At 42.2% G+C, this 15867-nt stretch overlaps 1 protein-coding gene across 1 annotated transcript; it reads left to right on the forward strand.

The window, feature by feature from the left end:
- The first annotated feature begins 1956 nt into the window (after nt 1-1956).
- Nucleotides 1957-14297, forward strand: HOATZ (HOATZ cilia and flagella associated protein). Its single transcript, XM_083589157.1, has 5 exons — nt 1957-2330; nt 4676-4749; nt 9482-9541; nt 9739-9788; nt 13737-14297. The coding sequence occupies exons 1-5, from the start codon at nt 2033-2035 to the stop codon at nt 13801-13803; spliced, it is 549 nt and encodes a 182-aa protein (XP_083445283.1). The 5' UTR covers nt 1957-2032; the 3' UTR covers nt 13804-14297.
- The last annotated feature ends 1570 nt before the right edge of the window (nt 14298-15867 follow it).

Genomic DNA, 15867 nt, shown 5'->3' on the forward strand with positions numbered 1-15867 from the left:
GAGTTCAGTGATGGTGATACAGCCTCACTGAATCAGTGAGCCCTAGCTCAGTGGTAGATCATCTGCTCTAAATGCAAAAAGGCTCAACCTCCAGCCTCTCCAGGTAGGGCTGGGTGAGAACTCTGCTTGAAACCCTGCAGAGCTGCCACCAGGTTAGTGTCAACAACACTGTGATTGAGACAGAGACAGCCAATTTGATACAAAGCAGTCAGCATCCTATGTTCCCCTGAACACAGACAACGCGCAAGATGATGCCACATTGTGGACTACAATTCCCACCAGCCCCTGCCAGTATGGTCAATGGTGAGGGATTACGGTACTTGGAATCCAACGTTTAGAGAGCATCATGTTGGTTCCACTTTTTCTGGAGCAACCTTTGCCAGCCTGGTGCCCTTGAGATGTTGTTGGACTACAACTCCCATCAGTCCCAGGTAGCATATTGTGCTGGCTGGGACTGATGGGAGTTGTTTTCCTACAACATCTCAATGATGCCCAGCGCTATTCTGCTACAAAAAAAAGGTGTTGTTACAGTAAGTGCCACATTTTTAACCAGTACTTTTCTTCCAGAAAAAGGTACCCTGTGTACCTGATGATGCCCATTAAAAGTGGGCTCTTTTTTGGGGGGGGGGAGGTTGCAATCTTTTTGTTGTGAACCACCCTGAGATCTGTGGATGAAGTGTCCCTCCAAGTGTCCCTATTTTCCATGGACAGCCCTGATTTTACAAGAAGCAGTCTCGGTTTCTGATTTGATTCCAGAATGTCCCGCTTTTCCTTAGGACGCCCCTATTTTTATCAGAGAAATGTTGGGAGGATGTGGAGTTATCTGACCCCTGAGCCATCTGAAAGGCAGCCCTGTATAGGAAACATTTTAAATCATGTTTTTATATGTGTTGGAAGCCACCCAGAGTGGCTGGGGCAACATGGTCCGATGGGAGGAGTACAAATGGTAAAGTTATTATTATGGAATGGGACATCCCTATTTTCATCAGAGAAACATTGGAAGGGTATGGAATTTAATACAAATTTAATAAATGGGAAACAATGAAATAATTACAGACTCTGGGGGGTTTTCCTTACAGTGGAGGCAGTACAGAAATGAATGTTATGAAATATTATGTCTCTCTTTTCCTGGTTGTTGCTGCTGTTATCTAAATATTTTACAAGGACAGGAAGAAACATCACAGACAGAATTGCCACACACAGGAAGAGCAAAGATACAGTATATAGTTTGAGAAGCCAAGTTACAGGAAACCAGGCAGAGGGCCTTCTCGGTAGTGGCACCCACCCTGTGGAACGCCCTCCCATCAGATGTCAAAGAGACAAACAACTACCAGACTTTTAGAAGACATCTGAAGGCAGCCCTGTTTAGGAAGCTTTTAATGTTTAATAGGTTATTATATTTTAGTGTTTTGTTGGAAGCCGCCCAGAGTGGCTGGGGAAACCCAGCCAGATGGACGGGGTATAAATAATAAATTATTATTATTATTATTATTATTATTATTATTATTATTATGAGTGCCTCACCTGTAGTTTTATCAATCATTTAATGTGTCAATACGAATGGAAGTTGTTAATATTGCAGTTGTTGTATAAGGGATTGTTATTTTGACTGGAGTGTAATTGAAATTAATAATATTTTGGAACGCAGAAATAAAGTAAATCATCAATTCTAGCATGCGGGGAGAGGGCACTTATATAATTTAGAATATGAATGATTGGTATTAGTAAATGTATTACAATTTGGCGTTGTTATAATGAGGTTATTACTGGATTGCAATGGAAAACTAATACAAATTATGATATATACAAAAGAAATGAAAGTTATGAAACGAATAGGAGACACCTAGTAATATCCCGAGGCCCAGGCCACGCCACCTTTCCTCGGCCACCCCGCTTTCTGCCTCTACTCCGAATCCCCCTTCATCCGGGGTAGAGGGAGGCCCAGAGCGACGGTTGCCAGCGGGAGGCAGGTGAGCCTCCGGAGCGCAAGAGCGGGAAGGAGAGCGCGAGGCCTCCTCCTCCTCCGGGTGCCATGGAGACGCCGAGGCCGGAGACGCCGAGGCCTGAGGCCCCTCCGACGACGGCAGCCGCGGCCGCCGTGGCTTCTCCGACGCCGCTGCCTTCTCCCGCCTTCCTGGCCTTCACGGGCTCCTGCGAGCAGGACGTGACGCTGGCCAAGTCCTTCTGGAACTCCGTCACCCTCCAGCCGCCGCTCGAGTCCCGCCTGGGGCCGCGAAGGGACTCGGCCAGCTGCTCCAGCTCCAGGAAGGGCTCCCGGTCGGAGGCGCCGAGCGGCACCAGCCTGCAAATCCCCCGCACCCCCGACAGCAGTGAGGAGAGAGAAGAAGCAGCGCCCCTTGGGCTTCCTTTCCTCCCTCCCCTCGCCCCCCCTTCTTTTCCCCTGGCAGGGCTTCCTCCTCCCCGCTGGCTCCGAGCGAGGGGAAAGTCAGGGTGCCCCGGGGCACGTGCAGAGTGCATGTCCTTTTTCCCCTGGGGAAAAGGGGCGTGGCCTGCGTGCGCATCCTCCGCCCTGGGCCTGTTTTGTTGTGTTGTACTGTACAGGGACGTGGGTGGCGCTCTGGGTTAAACCACAGAGCGGGTCGGTGGTTCAGATCCCAGTGACGGGGTGAGCTCCCGTTGCTCGGTCCCAGCTCCTGCCAACTTAGCAGTTCGAAAGCACGTCAAAGTGCAAGTAGATAAATAGGTACCGCGCCGGTGGGAAGGTAAATGGCATTTCCGTGTGCTGCTCTGGTTCACTTAGTCATGCTGGCCACATGACCTGGAAGCTGTATGCCAGCTCCCTCAGCCAATAAAGCGAGATGAGCACCACAACCCCAAAGTCAGCCACGACTGGACCTAATGGTCAGGGGTCCCTTTACCTTTTACTGTACAGTGGTACCTTGGTTCTCAAACTTAATCCGTTCCTGAAGTCCCTTCCAAAACCAAGTGAACAAAGTAATGCAAAATAGATTAATCCATTCCAGACTCTTAAAACTAACCCCTAAAACAGCAATTTAACATGAATTTTACTATCTAACGAAACCATTTTGATCCATAAAATGAAAGAGATTAACAATGTATTGCAGTCACACAGTCAATCAATCAGTAGCTGAACTGGGTTCCACGCAGTCACAGAAACGAAACAAAAAGCCGCAAAATAGCAAAAACGGACAGACCTCTGCCTAACACTCAAATCAGAAGTGCAGTACTCAAATCAGAAACAATGCTCAAAACGGAGCACATTTGGCTTCTGAAAAATGTTCACAAACCGGAACACTTACTTCCGGGTTTGCAGTGTTTGGGTTCCAAGTTGTTTGAATACCAAGGCGTTTGAGAACCAAGGTACCACTGTATTGTTTTATTGCACTTCCCTCCAAGGAGCTCAATGTGGCCTACACGGTTCTCTCCATCTTACCCTCTCAGCAGCCCTGTGGGGTAGGGTTAGGCTGAGAGAGGCTTGAGTGGGGATTCGAACCCTGGCCTCGCGGGTCCTAAGTCCAGCAAACTGCTACTAGGAGTGTATATTTAAGTGGTTCTCACAACAACCCTGCAGGGTAGGATAGGATGAGAGAGGGACAGATCCCCATAAGTCACCCAGGGAGCTTTGTGGCTATGTGGGCCTCGCAGGTCCTCATCCAACATTTTAACCACACTTGTTCAACAGTCTCCTCTTCTATTAGTCAAAGTTACTACCATGCACCACCATCTCCCCATCTTCTGGGGTGTTACTGTTCTATTCATGGGGTCTGAGTATAGCTGTCAACCTTCCCGTTTTTTGCGGGAAATTCCCTTATTCCAGTGCCGTTTCCCGCTGCTATCCTGGATTGTTAGATATCCCGTAGACTGTCCCTAGGACAGGTGAGGCTGCTGATCCCTTATTTTCAAATCTGAAAGTTGACAGCTATGGGTCTGGGTGAGCATCCTCTGTTACATCTAAGACTATCCCTTCAAGCTTATCTACTTTTTTATCATTAGGAGCCCCCATCTGCCTGCAGAGTAATCAGGCGGGATACCAGAGGCATCCCTTTGTTAAACTGGAGGAGACACTGTGCCGGGAGGGGGGGGGTGCAGGAAGGAATCACTGTTTTTCTCCTCTTACTGATAATTGCCTGTGGGTTGCCACCCCAGTTTCCTGAGGGCAGCGGATAGCCCTCTTTGCCTGTAAATCCTGACATCAGCCCACATATTCTCCAGTCAACCCGCAGTTCACTTCGCAGGATTGATTTGAAATGAGTCTCTTTGCCCTAGGAAATGATTTTCTATTTCTTCTCCAGATCACCCCACTATTTAATGTGCCTCCTCTTGGCCACAGGAGTACCCAAAATTTTCATTTCTTTAAAAAAGAAAATCACTTTTCAGCAGATTTAGAAGTAGCTCCTTGTAGGTTTGCCTGCAGCAGGTAGGAATTGTCTGCAGGTGACTAGACGAGAGATCTTTGGGAAAATTGGCTCTTATGACTAAAAATGGACAGCTGTTCCTTTTTGGGGGAGTCTACCTTAACCATTCACCCTTCTCATTTTGCTGTATGCCTTCATTCTATCTTACCATCGTTTGCTTAGGTATTAGTGGCTATTGATCCATACAGTTTTGAATTATTCCGTAAATGGGGCTTATTCCCAGATAAATGGAATTAGGACTGCAACCTCACTGTTTTACTTTCGTTTGTTTTATTTAGAAAAAGAAGATGACAAAAGCACGGAAAATAGTGTTGCTGGGGAAATTGATTTGAAGGAACAGTGTATTAAGAAGGTAAGATTCCTTCCTTCTCAGAATAATAATAATAATAATAGTAACATGTTTGTGTTTTATATTATTTTTCAGTGTCTTTCCTGAAAAATGATTAGAATTCAAGTAGATAATTATATATATGTAGATATTTCTATATTGTTTGTACAGGTTAGCCCCCCCCCCACTCCAGAAGCCTTTCTATCTGATTATCTCTTTCACTGAAGAAATTGAGATAATTAAATTGCATTGTAAATCTGAGAGAGAGGAAGACATGCAAGCACATTGGATTAGAAACATAAATTTGAAAAGATTGAAATGGCCTTTCTTCAAGATTTGCACTGCACCAGTGATTGGGCAGAAAAATAAGCAAGCTTTTATTGCTGCATCAGAGAGAGAGAGAGAGAGAGAGAGAGAGAGAGAGAGAACTGTATTCTTGGGCACCCCCTGTTCTCCAGTCAATAGTTTGAGCCCAGAAATGCATTTTACCAGACAAACCCAATGCCACTTAGCAACAGGTACTTAATTATGGACAGGGCTGTATTAAAATAATCATAAATTCTGTATCCGCGTCTAGAGACTCAGTAAGAAAAGCTGGCTTTGGTAGCCTGTATAATTTATGTGCAGATCTTACTCAGCTGCTCCTCTGGCTTTGGAGATTTTAGCAGCCATAGCCAGTGCATGTTCAAGCATATCTTTGCAGTCGTGAGGGATACAAACTTGATTTCAAAAGAAATGAAAGCTAAGATTCTCAGCTGGATTCTTTGCTCACTAAAGCACCTTGTTTTTGTGGCTGTTCAATTTAGTGTGCTCCTGGCCCTGTATATGGAAAAGGTGTGTTTGGGTATGGGTACATGACAGGGGCATTGCATAGAAATCTTCTTTTTTTTCCTTTTTGCACACAATTCTTGAAAGCATTTTGTATTCCTAGTGAGTGAAATGGAGGGCAAACCATTTCCAACCCTTGATTAAAGTTTAGGTGGCCTGCCTTGGGCCATACAAAATTGCTTTGTGAGACAGATTCTGCCCACCAGCTGTAAGCTTGCCATTCCTGCTGCACACTGGGTATATCCTGACTGCAACACAACCTTGGTATGGGCCAGTGGATATTGATTTGGATTTAGGTGTAAGGAAAGGGCAGTGGTTCAGTGGCAGAGGGACATCTACTTTGTGTGCAGAAGCTCCCAGTTTCAATCTCCAGGTAGGGCTGAGAAGGATTCCTGCCTGAAACCCTGGAGAGCTACTGCCAGTCAGTGCAGACAGTACTGAACTAGATGAACCTGTGGTCCAATTCGTAGGGATGCCAGGGAATTCTGACAGGAGCAGAAATTGCTGGTGTTCGCTTATTCATCTCATGTCTGGAATAGAAAACCGGGTTTGCTGCTGTTGTTGCTTTCAGTCCACAATGATACACAATACATTAAGTTTCTTCCCTATTTGCATTCAACTTCCTCTGCACTGAAATGGGTGGGGTGAAATAATGTTAAGACAGCGTAAATTACGTTACTAATTACAGCAGGACGAAAACAGGGCTGCATGCTGCAAATACAGAATGGAATGGGAAAGGGATGCCTTCTTACAGCTATACTGATTCAGTTTAAAGCAGATTCCTTGTGGGATACCTGCATTCCAAAACCCATCTTCGTCCCCCAATTACTGAAATTTATGTAGACTTAACTTGAGAATAACGGTGATTTTCCTCACAGAGCTTTGGAAGAGATAAAAAAAAATGGATTATAAGGCTTTCAAACACAGTAAGGTTTAACCCTAAGCACATTTGTTAGAAAGTCCCACTTACATCTAAGTAAATATGAAGCATTCTGGTGAACAAACGTTGCTTTCAAACCCAAAAAAGTTGTTTCTTTAGCCATGAATCCTTAGGTCAGGATCACTGTGTCCATTGTGGACTGTGGGCTGTCCTCTAAGAAGAAGGATGCTGTTGGTCTAATTCAAGTTTTGGTTCTGGAAATCAAGTTCAAACATAGAAACAAAGCCAGGCTGAACAGAGAAAAGCAACCAGAAGTTCTTAGTTACAATAGTGACCACTCTGTGGCTGTCAGGGGAGGCATTCATAGCCAGCATTGTAGAATATGGGGAACCAGTCTGGCAGTACAGTCCATTAGACTCCATCAATCAAGGAAAATTCCAGGTAAGTTGCTGTCAGAGTATGTAGGAAGCACAGGCTCCAGGAGCAACAGTTATGTCAGTTCTAGACTTGTTGGGACCACATCATTTATGATGCTGCAGCAGATGTAACGGGAAATTGACCACTGTTCTATATATCTTGATGGGGAAACACCATGCTGGCGCTTTACTAATTAACTCCTGAAGCACACTGTGGAACTAAGCATCTTTTGTCTCCTGGCTCACTGCGCACATTTATCATTAAGCTAATTGAAAGTGTAAGTAACATTACTGTAAACCATCTAATGTTACAGTATTGTGCTATGGCTGCTAGTGCTAGCCTGTAATTTGAGGCTATTTCCCTAATTTAAGTCAAATTTTAGAGGGCTTCCCTCCCCCTCTTTTTATATTAAATGAAAAGCTTTATATCTCAGGGCTGGGAAGGAAGCCAGATTCAAGCAGTCGTTAGGAGGAGCTGAAAAGTGCTGAGGTCTGCAGCTGCTTCTTGCAAGCCTGCATTCCTACTTATTGCAATTAATAACCATATAATGGATTTCATCTAGCAACATCCATTAAACCTACCTAGTAGAAATTGGATTAAGAGGAGAAGCGAGCCTGTTCAACGTTCCCCCGTCCCCCGTTATTTTGTTAAATATTTTAGCCACAGAAAGATGTGAGCTCAAGATTGCTCAATTTTGCGTATCATAAGTCATCAGCAAGTCTGGTTGATTTTGGCTAGAAAATTATTCTGTAGAGCCATATGGTTTTATTTTTTCAGTTTATTAGTCACTTGCTACAGAAAGTCTCTAAATTACTTTTAAAAATTTAAGAACATAATGCAAATCAGAAGGTAGGGGAAACAATACGTTACAATTAAAAACCATACTAAATTCCATAAAAGAGACTCAGTAAAGCAGCTACAAGAACTGTATAATCCAGCAACATCTTCTTAACCAATCAACTTCTCAAGGTTGTTGCACTGAAAATGCATCATAAGCTACCCAGAAGCTCAGATAGGGTGGTTGTAATTCTTATATAATATGTATGTAGTATGTAACTTTTGATAGTTTGATGCATATATGCTTTTAAATGGTTTGTGAACTTTACCCATGTTTTATTTGTGTTTGTGCACTGCTAGGATAATTTTTTGATGAAGCAGTTTATACATTTTCTAAATAAATCAATAATTTTTACAAGTCTTGATTAAACCAGAGAAATTAAATATAGTAAAGGGCCAAACTAACTCCGATGTGTAACCATCTCATTTGGAAGCGACTTTTTCAAAAGCAGAAGTTTCACAAGAGCTGTGACTGACTGAAAGCCTAAGAATCTAAATTTGTTGACAAAACGTAACAAGAATGAATTCACATCCCCTTTTCTTGCACTTGAGAATTTTCCAGGCTATTTTGTTTTATCCAAGCAACTCCCACAACAAAAGATGCAACATTCTGACTCACTATATCCCTCTTTTCTGCTTTTGAAACACAACTGCGAGAACTATTAAGTCCACGTGCATCCTGCAAAATATAGATCATCAGGCCAGAATAGCGCTCCAGGAGACATCTAAATTCCATCTCATCAAGAGCAAAACTAATTTGTTGTCTTGCAGGAGGAATGGAGATTTTTCAGAGTAGCAAATCACATTCTGTTTTCCTTTGCTTGAACTTGAGGTTTGCTCTTTAGGGTGTGGTAGCTTACAGAGCAAGTGTTTGGCGTCAGCCTCTCCTTCTGATGTGCTTAGCATTTCAACCCATTGGGTTGGATCCAGAGTGAGTTAGTTGCCCTTCATTTCCAATTAAATCAGTGGGACTTAAGTCATGCCTAGGGATGCACAGAAGCATTGATTTCCATCATGTCCCGTGTACATCACAATCAGCACTGTTTCCATTCTGCTACAGTTTAGCTTCTTCTGGAAGCTATGTTATTCTCACTAGCTGCTATGGCTAATACTGACATAATTAATTACTGTACATGATTAATTTCAGTGGAAGGGAAACCTCAAGTAATGCAGAAAATAACATAATTATTTATGTAATGTTTGCAGACTAAAACACACACACAAGAAAGTGAATACCGCTCATAATTGCTTACATTCCTGATTAATTGCTGCTCCTCTTTCCATTTCCGATGGAATTCTCTGATATCTCTAGTCATGGCTGACTTGTCCTGTTGAATTTAATGAGACTTCAGTTCAGCTAAGTTAGCCTGAAACTGATCCATTATCTTGTGAACTGCCAGATTGAGGGCAGTATATAAATTTAATAAATAAAATTTAAAAATAATCCTTAAGAGCAACTCTATAAGTGTACAAGCTGACGTGGAGAGAGTGTGTGACTTGTGAGTTCGTAGCAGAGGATGAGACTTGAACAAAGTAGTCGTGATTTATAGCTGATTGTGTAAGCCAGTACATGGTTGAAGTTCTCTATCAGCTGGGTGAGCTTGAGTCAGGTGGATCTCCAAAATTAATTTGGCTCCTCCGTTAGCATACGACGTGTAGAATTGCAAGGTTGGCTATACAAACATTTCTTCTCTACAGGGTCACTTTGCTGTTCACCCAGGTTGAACAAATTTGTGTGAAGAGTCCCAGGTTCATTTCTCTGCACTTAATTATTGAAAGTATATTTTATTTCAGAGCAAGAAGAGAGAAGAAATAATAGCATTACTGAAGAAACAAAGGGAAGAGAGGATTGCGGTAAAGTGGAGTATTATTCTTTTCTTAATGCGGGCCAAAACTTTGGGAGGTTGGATTTTTGTATTTATGTTTTGCATGCCATAGTAACAAGAAATGGTACATATTTGATGTGCCAGTAGAGATAAAGATACTTAGTTTTGTTGGTGCCTACAGTGTGACTATAAATCTTTTTAAAGTAAACTATATTTATTTCTCAGAAAGAAATGGTATCTGATCCATATAAGCCGAAAACCAGACCTCGTGAAAGGTAATATTGCTTTATTTCTTGTTTGTCTCTAATCACTTTTATAATTTTTGAAATGTGAAACCTCCAGTTTTCTTTGCACCCTTGCAACTTATCACACATTTTTAAAGGATACTAACGATGAAAAAGCCAGAGTTTGGGTGGTGTGCACTCATAATTGTCAGTAGGAATTTCTCTAGGCCAGGGGTGGGAAGTAAATACTCAAAAGAAATAAGCATAATTAGCACAAGAGAGCAGGCTTTTCATTTCTGGTAGGTCTGGCGACTAAATGATGGCAAGTTCTTGGTAGACCGGGCCTCTGAGAAACTTGTATTCCAAGTCTCTCCACTTAAAGTTGAAATCCTCCACCCCACCCCACCCCACCCCACCCCACCCCGGCTCTCTTTACGCCCTCCAACCCTCAGGTTATTGCACTGCTTCTACAGCCAATTCCCCACACAGTCTTCATTTCCTTGGGAAGAAACCAAACATGCCAGAAAAACAACTATGGGCTACACTTCAGGGTTGCCATATACTACTTTAATTCCCTGCTTCCTCCAGCAAAATGAATAAAACAACACTGGCTTACTTTGCAGGGCTGGCTTAATCCGCACTTTCTCAGGCACATCCCTGCCAATGTGCGTATAAACAAAGATGGAGTAGACCTGCATTGGCAAAGTAATTTCATTTTACTATGAAGATCTTTACTATTTTTTTCCTTTAGCCTTAAAATGACAGGTTGGGGGAAGGATTATTTATGTGCCCAATGGGCAGACTGAATAGGACTGGGGAGATCATTGAGGCACACACTTCATAGTAAAACAAAATTATTTTCTCCAACACTGACTAAAACATGTAAAACCTGGCAGCATAAAGTAGCAGGTCTTATTAATTATTATTGGCAGGGTTTAGATTCAGCAATGTGGGGGTGGAGAATAAAGCCATAAGAAATTAAAAGCCACATCTTTTAAAAAACTACCCCTCTGGAAGAGCTGATTTGGCATCTCACACACTCCTTCACTCAGCAAATTCTTCCCTTTTAATGTGTTAATTGATAGAATTTTTCTCAGCCAGGGCAGCTTATGACCCACAAGAAAGTAGAATTCAAACCCCCAGCTTGTTACAGTTTTGTAATGAGCTTGGGGGTTAGACTAAATGGGTTTCCGGGGTCCCCTCCAGTTCTAGGATTCTGAAAAGAAAGAAAGAAAGAGAAAAAAGAGGCTGCTAAAAGCCTCCTGCCGCTACATGGGAGACAGACTGAAGAAAGGGAAATACAAATTGGCTCCGCCCCATAGGGCTTTAAGCATTCCAGGCATCGTCTTTCATGCGTTTGAACGAGGGCCTTTCCAAGCTGCCCTGGCCATCCGCCTGAATCCAAGAGAATGAGGGAGGCTTGGGCACATTTATTTGACCTGCACCAAAACCAGGAGCGACCCTCAAACAAGCTAGAGGGGCAGCTTGCCATAGCTTTTAGCACCTCCGCGGGCAGTGAACACAGCTGTTGTCAAACAGGCTGCCCCGAGTTCAGGGCTGCCCTGAGTTACCCGGCGACTTACTGTAACAATTTCATGGTGTGTTCCAGCACACATTTTTCTTGGGGGGGGGGGTAGGGGGAGCATTTCATTAGATTGGCTGCAGGTCCACCTCCTGCTTTGTTGGGTTTCCTGGTACCTTTCCCCGAGAAATCCCATGGCAACTTCAATTTCTGAAAAGCCTCTTGATAAGTGCTTCTTCTACTGACACTTCAACTTTCTGATATAATTTTTTATAATATTTTTCAAATTCTTTTTTAATTTCTGCAATGTCCCTTATTGTCTTCTCTTCTACTTTTATCTTATTTATTAATTTTTTATTTCTTTGTTTCTTTGATTGCCAGGCAAGGATCTTGCATGGTTTATTTGCCCATTCAAAATTTTTATATTTCCAAAATTTGATTTGTTGTTCTACCTCCTGTTCTATAATTTTATTGTATTCTGCTCTCAGTAATTTAATTTCTTGATTTAATCTCTCTTTATTTTTGCTTGCATAGGCCAATCTTTCCTTCCTTTTAGTTTCTTCTAAAAGCTCCCTTTTCTTTTTTTTCTTATATGCTGTTGAGTTTTGTTGTATGAACTATCCCCTAACAACTGCCTTCCCAGCATCCCACACTGTTTTTACATCTGTCCCTTTCCTCCAATTGTTTTCAAAATATTCCTTCATCAACTTTCTGGCTCCTTGTATTACTTTTTGGTTTTTTAATAGGAAAACATTCATTCTCCACCTTTTTTCCCCTTTCTCCTCTTTTCCTTTAAGAGTTGGTTGTTCTGGCCACAGCGGTTCCTACTAGAAATGACAGCTAAGATGGATGGTGGAGAGTGCCTTATTTGTTCCAGCTGACTTTTTTGGAGTTCACTGAGGCTTTACCGTGCTGTCTTTCTGCAAAACATTCTTCTAAGATCACTCTCCTCCTCCTCTCCCTGCCTGCACATGCTGCATCCATTTCAGTGGTGCTTTTGCTGGGAATCCCAAGCTGCTCCCATGAAATGATCTGAAACAATTCCTTCTACTTGCCTGTTCTTACTCCCGGGTCCTCTCTGCCCACCCCCAATCCGGTTTTTCATCCAGTGTGGTTTCCTTACTATGTGGAGAGAGATCTGCCTCTCACTGGATCAGTGAATTCCCAGGTAGGAGTTCCAGGCCCATCAATATGCCATAGGAGGTCCGCTCACATGGTCAGCACAGTGGTTAAAGGCACATAATCCCTGAACAAAGACACCATTATTTGGGCCCATCCTCTTACTAAAGTATTTGGGGGCTACTCTCATATATCTCACTGGGAGAAAGTGAGAATGGATGTTCTTGTTCAAAAACCTTGGCAGTTTTCAACGATTCATAGACTGATGACTCCCCTCTTTCTTCTTTCTGTCTCACTGATTAGTCTTCATACTCATTTAGCCATGTCCTCAAACTAAATATAGCAGAGAGGTTGAAAAATTCACTTCCTGTAAAGCCCTTTCCCTCCCTTTCACCGCTCACAGAAACAGCTTCCACTTCTTCTCTTTATCATTCCAACTCCATAGCAAGGCAAAATTTAAGTGTGCTGCATGAGGTAGGAATGGGAGAATCTGTCAGTTTCAGCTTCCCTCGGTTTCTCGTTTTTCTGGTCAAGTTCAGTTCTTCACATTTCCACACCAGTTTGCAATTTTTTTAAGAATAAAAAGTTCTCATGAAATTCACCAGCACTTGCGTGCAGAATTCAGCTACTATACACATTTCTATACAATTTTGTCTAATATAATGCATTTTGTATGCTATTTTCACTAATATATGCAGTTATTTTCACACTTTGATATACAGTGGTACCTTGGTACTCGAATGGCTTGGCTCCCAAATGACGGAAACCCATAATAACTGTTCCAGTTTGCAAACGTTTTTCGGAAGCCGAACGTCCGCTGCAGCTTTCACTTGAGTGCAGGAAACTCCTGCAGCCAATCGGAAGCCACACCTTGGTTTTCAAACGGTTTCGGGTGTCGAACGGACTCTGAGAGCCAGTGTGGTGTAGTGGTTAAGAGCGGTAGACTCGTAATCTGGTGAACCGGGTTCGCGTCTCCGCTCCACCACATGCAGCTGCTGGGTGACCTTGGGCTAGTCACACTTCTTTGAAGTCTCTCAGCCTCACTCACCTCACAGAGTGTTTGTTGTGGGGGAGGAAGGGAAAGGAGATTGTTAGCCGCCTTGAGATTCCTTAGGGTAGTGATAAAGCGGGATATCAAATCCAAACTCCTCCTCCTCCTCCTCCTCCTCCTCCTCCTCTTCAGAACAGATTAAGTTCGAGAACCAAGGTACCACGCAATACTTGGCTGGAAAACTGAATTGCAAAATTTGTATGAGTGAGATTTTCAAATAATAGTTGTGTTTCAGTTCATATATTGTTTCAAAAAGTGTGGCAGCTACTAACTTGTATTCTTAGTGCATTTTCTTGATTGGTTTCAGCGAAATTAAAAAAAAGGTACCAGATTCCGACCTTGAGGATCAAGAAAGTGTAAGTGCTTTACCTTGAGCATTTTGGTCAACGTGAACAACTTGGAGAGTGATGTCTTTGTCCATTCAGAAATCCTGCCCTGTTCTTCATCGTATTCTGCCTTGGGCTGTTCGGATGCTGAGCCATTGTGGGATTCCCTGGCTAACTTTCTTCCTGAAGAGTTTGAGAAGAGTGCCCTGTGTCAAAAGCTAATAGATTCTTCAATCGGGCTAGTAAATTTATTAGTTTGTCATGCCAAGGAACAAGGCATGGTTAGAAATGCTGAATACAATAAACTGGCTTTGAAACACCACCTTGTATTATGCATGTTGAAAAGTTAATCTTTTAGTGGTCTTAGGAGTGATATTCCTATCATTTTCTGGTTTGGTAGAGGCCATTCCCCCAAGATTCACACCCCCAGATATTATGTTTCTCTGTGACAAAAATGGTGATCAGGATCATGTAATGTACATTTTTAAGAAAATTTCTCTCCACAGAAACATGTCCACTGAAATAAAATACTCTAGTTTTCAGGGTTTCGTTGATGTCCTATTGTATTATGTCTCTAAGGCTGCAATTCTGTGCACACTTCCTGAGGAATAAGCTCCATTGGGACTTAACTTCAGAGTAAACCTACATAGGATTTCACTGCATAGTAACTACTTTTCTCTGGCAGAAAATTGTCTAGTGAATTTTGCCTACAATCCCCACTTCAGTACTGTCTTTTCCCTGGTCTATGGCATTAATGCATGGAGATAAATTAGCAAGAGCTAAATCTACCACCTTGTTTTCAGTGTGCACAAATTGACACTGTTGAGTTGTGGGGACAAGAATTTTTGTTCTGTTATATGACTAACAATACTTTACACTCTTAAAACCACGAAGAAAAGAGTTGGGATGGGTACAGCTGTGTCAATATTGAAGAAGAAACTTTTTTTGTCCATCCGTATAGAGCTTTGAAAAATATAAATGTATTTTTTATAAATGTATGTATTTCAGATCTCTCAGAGACTTGCCTTTATTCTTTCCAGTTCATAGATAGGCAACTGAGTCTGAGAGGATGCTTAGAAGATTACATTCTCCACATTCGTTAAAAGGATATAATGCAGAATGCTTTTTCCTCCCTACACTGATCTGCTAAGATCTATTACAAGGTCTGTGTTAATGTAATAAGTTTACATTTTTCTATGTCATTCTTGATTTATATATATATATATATAAGCCTGATGGCCTTGCAACACACACTCTTTTTGCTTTGTAAAAATCAGCAGAAATTTAATTAACATTCTTCTGCAGCAAGATTTCAGGTCAGGTTCACACATGGTTTAGCAGGGGCTCATGATGAGTGAGTGGCATAGATACATACGCATATATATATATCCTGCTAATAATTCAGGATCCTACTTAGAAAATCGCTGACACTTCTTCCAGAGAATGCGTAGCACTGTGTTAATGTTAGCTCTTTGAGCCATTGCAATGCAGCTTTCTAGAAATGCCTTGAATGCAATTAGGGAGATGATCAGAATGACTAGTATTCATCTACGGAATTGCTAAGAGCAAAGCTGCATCATTTGCCAGAAACACAGCTTTTAGATCACCTGAGTTCACAAATACAGCTGACAGTCTTCTAGCATTGATTACAAATCGTAAGTGATCAAGTGGTATACATGTTTGAATTGGCCCTGAAAACACTTTTGTTTTTCATGATAATTGGGTAAAAAACTTGGAAAAATAGCAGAAGGTGTTTTATCAGGTTCCACACACACCTCAAAATTGGAGCAATTTAGATTTCTGCATCCTACCGTGGGTTTGCTACTGGAGCTACCACTGCTATTAGCTTACTTGCTTTCTGCTTCTCCAGAGCAAAGGTTCTGAAGCAGTGGGTTCAAATTACAAGAAAGGAGATTATGACTAAACATTCAACAGAACTTTCTGACAGCAAGAGTTGTTTGACAGTGCAATGGACTACCTTGAAATGTGTTGGAGTCAACAACATTGGAGATTTTTAAACAGAGTGGATGATCAGGGATTCTTTAGCTGTGATTCCTTCATTGCTGGAGCTTGGACTAAAGGTAAAGGTAAAGGGACCCCTGACCATTAGGT

This window comes from Podarcis filfolensis (assembly GCF_964270895.1).
Source record: "Podarcis filfolensis genome assembly, chromosome: 15".
Taxonomy (NCBI): Eukaryota; Metazoa; Chordata; class Lepidosauria; order Squamata; family Lacertidae; genus Podarcis; species Podarcis filfolensis.

What these genes read in the sequence shown, in the direction of transcription:
- HOATZ (XM_083589157.1), top strand. Translation starts at nt 2,033, where the DNA reads ATGGAGACGCCGAGGCCGGAGACGCCGAGGCCTGAGGCCCCTCCGACG. An exon ending in CCCCCGCACCCCCGACAGCA is followed by an intron (nt 2,331 to 4,675) that starts GTGAGGAGAGAG and finishes TGTTTTATTTAG; the next exon opens with AAAAAGAAGATGACAAAAGC. An exon ending in AAAACCAGACCTCGTGAAAG is followed by an intron (nt 9,789 to 13,736) that starts GTAATATTGCTT and finishes GATTGGTTTCAG; the next exon opens with CGAAATTAAAAAAAAGGTAC.